We start from the raw sequence: 8,861 nt of genomic DNA, 5'->3' as shown, positions 1-8,861 counted from the left end.
ATGTTCAGTAGACTAGTGTATTTTTTTTTTTTAAGACTTTTTATATACAGTGCTTTACTAAAGACTAAACGGGGCTTCCCAGGTGGCGCTAGAGAACTTGCCTGCCAATTCAGGAGGCGAAAGAGACATGGTAGTTCGATCCCTGGGTCGGGAAGATCCCCTTGAGGAGGGCATGGCAACCAACTCCAGTATTCTTGCCTGGAAAATTCCATGGACAGAGGAGCCTGGTGAGGTACAGTCCATGGGTTTGCAAAGAGTTAGACTGAAGCAACTGAACACTCAAAAGATTAAAAACATGAAAAACATCATGTCCATTTAAAAGTATTTTATTTTTTTCCAGTCAGATGACTAGTTAACAAGAAGAGTAAACTTATTAAACATGCTCTAATTAGGACAATGAAAATAACTGATTTAGGTTATACAATATATACAGTTGCGCTGCAACTAGACGGAAATAATTGAGTGAATGAATTGAATATCATACATCTCAGATAGCATCCAGGCTGCAGTCGTGGTTCCCAACCTTCACAGATCACACACTAACCATTAGTCCGTGGACAGATTTCTGAGTCGCCATCCCTAGAGGTCAGACCTGATGGAGGATGGCATGCCAAATGCCAGAATCCTGCAGCTGAGGTCACAAAACGTAAACTTTAAATATAAATAGATTATCTACAGTGTTTTCCTTTTTCTCAGTTGCTTTTTTTTTTAATTTGCAAAGAGCAAATAACTAGGAAAGGACATCATTAGTAGGGAAGTTGATATAATTTCTCCTCCGGCAAGAGTAATATTAATTACTGCACAATAGCACCACCAAATTGTAGACTGGGAAAATATTTCCTAGGTATTTATGTATGTACCAGTGACCCTGATGGATCAGTTTGGGACTGGTGCTCCACTGTTGATATGGATCAACTTTAACTCCTTATATAGCTGGCACCAAGTAGGCAAAAGGCTGATTGAGTATAAGGTACAGATGTGGGAGGGCTGTGCTAAAATATACATATGAAGTGCACTGTGCAAAACATCTGTTTACGTTCTTCAATCTATGAGAGAATTAACTGAATGAAGGGTTCAAAAACAGAAATGAACAATTAGTGAAAACAGATGTAGTGCTTAAAAAAACAAAGAAATAAAGACTGTAATTACAGATCTAACACATTTTTACCCGGAACTTTGAAAGGCAAAAAACGCAATTGCCATACATCATCATAAAACATTCCAGTTTGTTCTGTCTTCCTTTATAATATCAATGAAAAAAAAAAAAAAACAATGAAATTAAAAAAAAAAAAGCTCTACACTCACATGAGTCTTGCATAATAAAGACAGGCTGCTTCAATCAAATGTACCATCTGCTACTGCTAGGTCGACATGCAGAAACAGCATCGTCGCCTTGCTTTCCAAGCCTACCCTTAAATTTACCGCTTTTGGTAAAAATCTAAGTGGGCATCACATGCCTATTTATTCTCAGAGAGCGCCAAATTTTTCAGCATACCTACTCTGAATCTTACGCTCACCATGACTAAGTAGAGGTATGATAGTCAAGTTCATTAAACCTAATGAATTTTTATTTTATTGTATATAACCTAACCCCTACCCCCCTGCCCCCAGTAGCTTAAGTTTAAGAATGATATGATGGACTTCAACAGGAAATCCGGATGTCTGGGGTTATTTTATTACCTGGGACCTACAGATTTCTGATATGTTCGTGATTACAAACAAGTGGACAGATTAAATTGCAAGACAGTGTAACTACCATTCCTGTTGGTATATTCTATAAGTACAAGACACTAAATCGAGGAAACGTTCTCTCGAGCTAGGAGGGAAGGCAGCGGTACACTCGACAGGAAACAGCGAGGACTTGGTGACGGTACTCTGGCTGCAACCAGGGGGCTCGAGAAAGCGAATCCCAGGACACCTAAAGCGCATAAACTAGCTTGAAGAACCGTGTCGCAATCCGTCATCTTTAGTTTTCAACCGAATTCAGGAAATGCAGTTTTATACAATCTGGAGCTGACATAGGCCATAGCAAACCATCTCTAGTTGGCTTAGGTGGGCTTGTTCACAATAGTTTACACACTCATGCAGGATACAATGACACCTGCAACCTCACACACCAGGTGCTGGAAAATACAACGCTTACGTGTACACTCCCAAGTTGCTTTAAATGTTGGGTGGGTTTCAAAGGAAATCTTTCAAGGTATCTTTAAAAAAAGTCTTTCAAGGTGAACTGAAGCATTTTATCTAGAAAGTGCAGGTTAGCTGCAGAATTGGAAAGCAAAAGTTTACTGGCTTTCTAAAAAGAATAACTGTGCTAAAGGTCACCAACTAAAGAAATGGGCCAAGAAAAGCAGGACGCATTTCTTCCCAACACTCAAAACTTATTTTGAGGTTCAGCTAATGCTGTAGATTCAGGCTTGATTATGTAGTTAAAATCACTTCAGAAAAAAAAAGAAATCACTTTTCAGTTCACCTCTTAGGAAATTGAGTTTTTCCTGATAAAAGTATAGCAATGTTTCATGAAAAACACAAAATATAAAAACAATTCATTGATATATATATAAATTGCCTTTTGAGTTTATAAAGCAGAACAGTGGCATTAGAGAAAGTGGATACAAGTCATGAAACAGGTTATCTGGCAAGAGTACTGGTACCAAAAATGAAACAGGACGTGACTTTTAAAAGTGTTTTTCTTCAGTAGCAATTCAGTCAGCAATAAAGTGCACAAAAGACACAGGAAATGCTCCCTTGCGACTCGGATCTCCGTCAATGTGGCCGATCTGAAATAAATACAAGGTTAGGTGGTTATAAAAATTCCAAATGCTGGAAACTCTGAAGGACATTTTAGCATTTGGAGGGGGGAAAAAGATCTGTCTGGAAGAACTTCTGGGAAAGAATTACTTGGGTACAACATCTAAACTATTTTTTCTTCCACTCACATTTCAAACAGTCCCTGCCTACTACTCGGAACTCCTATTCAAGGGCAGTCAGTGCCCTCAAAGATGCCCCCACCATAGTCCTGGCAGTCTTGGAGGGCACACAGGACAGGATCTGACCACCACCCCATCTGTGTTTTTGTTTTTTTAATAGATGAAGGGACTGAATGTCAGAAGTTTGTGAGCTTCAGAGTCACAGAAAGTGGCAAACGCAAGGGAGCCCTATTTAAATGTAGGCAAGCATTTATAAGACTTCAGTAAACCATTCACTTTTGCTCTGGGAAAATTATGCAAGTTCTATATCAAGTCTGATCTCAATGGTGTAAATTAAGTAGGTAAGTAAAAGTCTAAAAGAAAAGCACCAAAATTTAAATGTGTGTATGTGTGTGGTTTTTTTTTTTTTAATGAGTGGAGGAGCCCTGGAGGTTACGGGCAGCATTTCCATACTTGATACTTTAAAATATATATATATATATATAGAAAAACTGAAGAGTTAGCTTATTCTTTTGGCCACGCCATGCGACTTGCAGGATTAGTTCCCTGACCAGGGATTGAACCAGGGGCCATGGCAGTGAAAAACACCAAGTTCTACCCCCTAGGCCACCAGGGAACACCATGCCATATATTTCTATTAAAAAAAGGGCTGAGAGGCTGGCTGTGACTTCAGGTTTCCACTGTCCACTCACTGGGCTTCCCTGGTGATTCAGGGGAAAAAGAACCGGTCTGCCAAAGCAGGAGACAGAAGAGACCCAGGTGTGATCCCTGGGTCGGGATGATCCCCTGGAGAAGGAAATGGCAACCCACTCCTATATTCTTGCCTGGGAAATCCCATGGACAGAGGAGCCTGGCGGGCTTCAGTCCATGGGGTCGCAGAGAGTCAGACACGACTTACTAAGCACACATCCACTGCTGGTCAGAATCTAAAGTTTAAAAAGCACCGCTCTGTTGTTGCACTGCGCAGGCAGCAGCCCGAGACTCCCAAGGCCACATCCTCCTCACAGACCCTCAGGTGTACTCTGGAAGCTGTAGCCCACGTGGCCCGCCCACCCAAGGGGGAACCCCTCGGAAGTGGCCGGAAACACCCCCTCAGGCCCAGACTCACCCACCACTCCTGGTCCTCCTCGCCGTCCACGATGATCACATCCCCCTCGGAGAACGTCAACTCATCAGGGTTGTCGGCCACGCAGTTGTACAGGGCTTTGACCCGCTTGGGCTTCAGCTTGGTCTGCGTCAAGGAGAAGGGGGCTCAGAGCTCAGTGTGTGGGAAGACACACCTGCTCAGGGGGGAACGAGGCTGCCTTGCTTCCAATGGGTCCCCGGGGCCTGCAAGCGTGCAGGCCTGTGTACCCACCCAGGTACCCAACTTGGGGAGGCTCAGTGCAGCTGGTGGCAGGGGAGCTTCCTGGAGGAGGCCAGCCCAGGGAAGAGAGCCTGGTGTGCAGACAGGAGTCGATCCTGGAGCCAGCCCCTCAGCTGTGAGCGCTGGGCCACATCCGGCTTAGATGCGAGCCCTTGGAGGATAACCCGCACACTCCTGGCCAGAGCAGAGAGGCAGAAAAGAAGAGGCTCATCCACTCACCGTCTGGGACTTCCTGGGCATAGGCGCTGGGGGCTGCATGACCACGGCATTGGACAGAGGACCCAGAGCGTCTGTTCCAGAAAGGTCCACTGCTTTAGGGCCAAAATGAATCAACTTCACAATATGCCCCCTCAGCCATCACCATGAGACAGAACCAACGTAACAGCCATTGTGTCAGATTCACAAGGCAGGTTTCCTGGGTTTTGCTAATCATTGACAGGAAGTCCCCTGAAGGCCAAAGAAACTTGTGACTTCCCTGTGGCCTTTGTAGAGTGTGCTGGCCTGCAGCTGTCACCATGGAGCAGAAGCTATAACCTCCTCTACTGACCAGCACCCCCATCCCCTGCCAGGCTCCCCACCCACCCCCAATGACAGAAGGGCAGTGGAATGTGGGGTATGGTACTCAGCAGCCCCGGGAAAGGGGGCATCAGGGGCTCTGCAGGGGGCAGGGTGGCTGCCCTGCCCTGGACAGGACAGCTGGGCCAGGAGACAGGGCTGACCGCAGCAGGACACATACCCAACTCTGCCCTCACAGACCAGTTCACGTGAAATAATTACCAGGTCCTCTCGGCTGGCCTTTGTTAATCAGTGGGCTTGACTTGTCAGGCCTACAAAGAAGGGGAAATAGTGTCACTGGTACATGCGTGCATGCTAAGTTGCTCAGTCGTGTCCGACTCTGTGCGACCCCACAGACTGTAACCCACCAGACTCCTCTATCCATGGGATTCTCCAGGCCAGAATACTCGAGTGGGTTGCCATGTCCTTCTCCAGGGGTTCTTCCTGACCCAGGGATCGAACCCACGTCACTTACGTCTCCTGCATCAGCAGGCGGGTTCTTGACCATGAGCACCCCCTGGACAGCCAAGAGTCACTGGCACAGGAAGCCTGAAAGGCACGTGACTGCCCTACCTCACTCCCTGTTCTATGGGACCTGTGTTCAAACTGAAAACGGGCAAGCTAATTTTATCAACTGCCAATCCAAGTTAATTCTTTTTCTCTTGGAAAAAGAAAGAATGAGAGACCCAGAGGACAGCGCCAGACCCCAGGGGTTCCTGATTCCAAAACTAGGCTCCTCCGGGGACTCTCCTGTCCTATGTGAGCCTGCAGCCAACACCCTGGGTCTGGGCAGGAAGCTGGGCACTGAGAATCAGCTCTGCCTCTGAAGTTCCCGTCCCACGCGGCCCAGGGCTCCTCCTGTGTCAGGTGGGGCTAGATCAATCCCCAGGCCCTGGGGGCTCTGCCAGGACTGCCTGGGCCCCACTGGCCTGTATCGTCCTCTGTACTGTGATCCCTGCTGTAACCCCTCAAGACTGACCATGGCTTGGCTCCCCTCAGGACCGAGGGGCTGAGTGAAAGCTTATCTTTATTTCTACATTCAATTCCCAGAAAACATGCTCCATTCAGGCAATAGACTAGAAGTCTGTTCTCTAAGGAACCTGCAGTGTCCAATACCAGAGCCACCCAGGGAGACTGCTCTATGGCAAGACCCATGCCAGCAGCTCTGTGCATCAGGGTGCAGTCTGCCAGCTTCTAATGCTGCATCTGAAGGGGCAACTTAGCGACAGGGAAGACCACACTTAAGGGAAGTGTCTATGATATAACAGAAGTCAGAATGGAAAGAATCGTGGAAGAGATGACAGAAAGTGAGTCCGTGAAACCAGTAGGATACTATTAACATGAACATTATACGATGGCAAAAAGCTGAGAAAATCTCCTAGAAAGCTGACTGTAAAAAGCAAGCAAGCAGGAAAACAAGGCCAGATTGGAGAACCAGAAGGGGGCTGGGAGCTGGCCCCTCTGCAGTGCAACTGCACTTCCAGCCCCTGCCTCTAGGTGGGGCCACGGGACTGGCCTGAGTGAGAGCACCACTCAGGCCCCAGGGGTTTGCCAGCCCTCCGTTTCTCCTCCTGCAGAATTAACCTTCAGTCAGTTCAGTCGCTCAGCCATGTCTGACTCTTTGTGACACCGTGGACTGCAGCACGCCAGGCTTCCCTGTCCATCACCAACTCCTGGAGTTTACTCAAACTCATGTCCATCGAGTTGGTGACGCCATCCAACCATCTCATCCTCTGTCGTCCCCTTCTCCTCCTACCTTCAATCTTTCCCAACATCAGAGTCTTTTCCAATGAGTTGGTTCTTCACATCAAGTGACCAAACTATTGGAGCTTCAGCCTCAGCATCAGTCTTTCCAGTGAATATTCAGGACTGATTTCCTTTAGGATGGACTGGTTGGATTTCCTTGCTGTCCAAGGGACTCTCAAGAGTCTTCTCCAACACCACAGTTCAAAAGCATCAATTCTTCTGCCCTCAGCTTTCTTTATAGTCCAACTCTCATATCCATACATGACCACTGGAAAAACCGTAGCTTTGACTAGATGCACCTTTGTTGGCAAAGTAGTATCTCTGCTTTTTAATATGCTGTCTAGGTTGGTCATAGTTTTTCTTTCAAGGAACAAGCGTCTTTTAATTTCAAGGCTGCAGTCACCATCTGCAGTGATTTTGGAGCCCCCAAAAATAAAGTCTGACACTGTTTCCATTGCTTCTCCATCTATCTGCCATGAAGTGATGGGACCAGATGGGACCATGATCTTAGTTTTCTGAATGTTGAGTTTTAAGCCAACTTTTTCACTCTCCTCTTTCATCAAAAGGCTCTCTAGTTCTTCACTTTCTGCCATAAGTGTGGTGTCATCTGCGTATCTGAGGTTATTGATATTTCTCCCGGCAATCTTGAATTAACCCTTGGCCCAGGGGATAAAGACGGTGGAGTGAGAAGTAGAAGGGGTCTGAGTCTCTGACTCACCCCCTTGGGTTTGCTGTATAAGCAAAATGGGGACACTCAACCTCGTGGGAGCAAGAAGTGAATTCCTTATGTTAAACCAGTGAGATGGTCTAGGGGTAGGCTGTTAGAGCAATCAGCTTACTCTAATAAAGAGAAAGGGTGATACACGTAGAGGAAAGGCCAAGGGGATCTGATATCCGAATAGTAAGAATTAGACTACAACTTAGAACAGAAAAATACAGATGCTAAGACATTAAAGAAACAAAAAAATCAATGAAGATTTCTCAGATGCAGGATGTAGTTTCTATTTTGAGAGGCTCCACCATTTACTTGGGAGAAGGGATGAAAACAGACCACCTCACCCCAGGGAGTCAGAGCCCAAGGTGTCCATGGACGGGGCCCTGACGGGGGTTTGCCTGAAGGGACACAGGAAGGCATCCACCTGGCTGGGGGCAGGGCCTGGCCTGTCAGGGGAGCTGGAGACCCAGGAGGGTCCCAGATTCCAGCAGGGAGAGGAGGCTTTTGCACAGAGAAGAAGGTGGAGATGGGAGATGCGTTTCATAAGGGTTAAGTAAACATGGGAGCCGGACTTCTTTACCATTAGAAAAGGGAGTAACAAGTGCAGAAAGGAATAAAAAGCTATACAGAATGAATCCTGTGGAGCGTTTAAAACATCGAGAATGGACTGCATGGCCACTGTAATGCCCCACCCTCCCCTGACCTAGTCCAGGCTCTGCCTGTGCCGAGCAGTAGCAGAAGGCAGACATGATGTCCTGCTGGTTTCCAGGACTTGCTCTTGGGCCCAGTCACCCTGATGTGAGACGGGCCAGGACATGTTAAGTATTCCAGGCGAGAGCCCCAGCTGGAGTCCCAGCTGACAGCCAGCACCAACCATATGTGTGGACTGGGGAGGCCTCCTCTGATGAATCTCTGTTGAATAACCCCCAGCCCTCGAGTCTTTTGAGCTAAAGGCCCAGATATTGTCAAGCAAACACAAGCCACTCCCCCTGTGCTGACCCAAACTCATGAACATAATAAGACAGTTGTGTCTTATGTCAATACATTTTGCTGTGGTTTGTTACTCAGAACCAGAGAAATTGGAGAGAGTGTAAACTCATGGATTTCCATCCATATAGACAAGAAACAGAAATAAATGTGTTTATACATGCATACAAGCATGCATGTACATGTATGAATATACACGTGTGTATCCCTAGTTCCGATCACTCAGAAGGCCTGCCTGGGAGCACTAACAATCCAATGGCAATGAAGACACCAAGCACCCAGATCTTGGCATCTAAGTATCATTCCACTAAAAGGAACCATTTCTCTACCATAAAGATCCAGACTGAAAGCCATGAACTGGGTCCCATGAGCTTTACTACAATAAATGTGGTAAAGGACATTTATTTAAACAAATGGCAAAACCTGGAGTCTGAGTTTTGGAAGGTAGTATCCAGGTTAAGAGCTTCCCAGGTGGCTCAGTGATAAAGAATCCGCCTGCCAATGCAGGAGACATGGGCTCGATCCTTGGGTCAGGAAGATCCACCAGAGAAGGAAATGACTA

The 8,861-nt window shown here is 46.6% G+C and overlaps 1 protein-coding gene across 3 annotated transcripts in view; it reads right to left on the bottom strand.

Annotated features, from left to right (window-relative positions):
- Window positions 1-310: 310 nt before the first annotated feature.
- Window positions 311-8,861, bottom strand: part of ASAP2 (ArfGAP with SH3 domain, ankyrin repeat and PH domain 2) — a 155,836-nt gene continuing 147,285 nt past the window's right edge. For 2 of the 3 annotated variants that reach the window (XM_027966504.3, XM_027966506.3), the window contains 4 exons: window positions 5,074-5,123; window positions 4,516-4,607; window positions 4,039-4,161; window positions 311-2,780 (listed from right to left, as the gene is read on the bottom strand). In XM_027966504.3, coding sequence (XP_027822305.1) covers window positions 2,706-2,780; window positions 4,039-4,161; window positions 4,516-4,607; window positions 5,074-5,123 — 340 coding nt within the window. In that variant the 3' untranslated portion in view covers window positions 311-2,705. Of the gene's footprint in view, window positions 2,781-4,038; window positions 4,162-4,515; window positions 4,744-5,073; window positions 5,124-8,861 lie in introns of those variants that run through there. The other variant, XR_009599750.1, reaches the window with a different exon arrangement.

This window comes from Ovis aries, chromosome 3 (assembly GCF_016772045.2).
Source record: "Ovis aries strain OAR_USU_Benz2616 breed Rambouillet chromosome 3, ARS-UI_Ramb_v3.0, whole genome shotgun sequence".
Classification (NCBI taxonomy): domain Eukaryota; kingdom Metazoa; phylum Chordata; class Mammalia; order Artiodactyla; family Bovidae; genus Ovis; species Ovis aries.
This window is presented reverse-complemented; position numbering and strand designations above follow the sequence as displayed.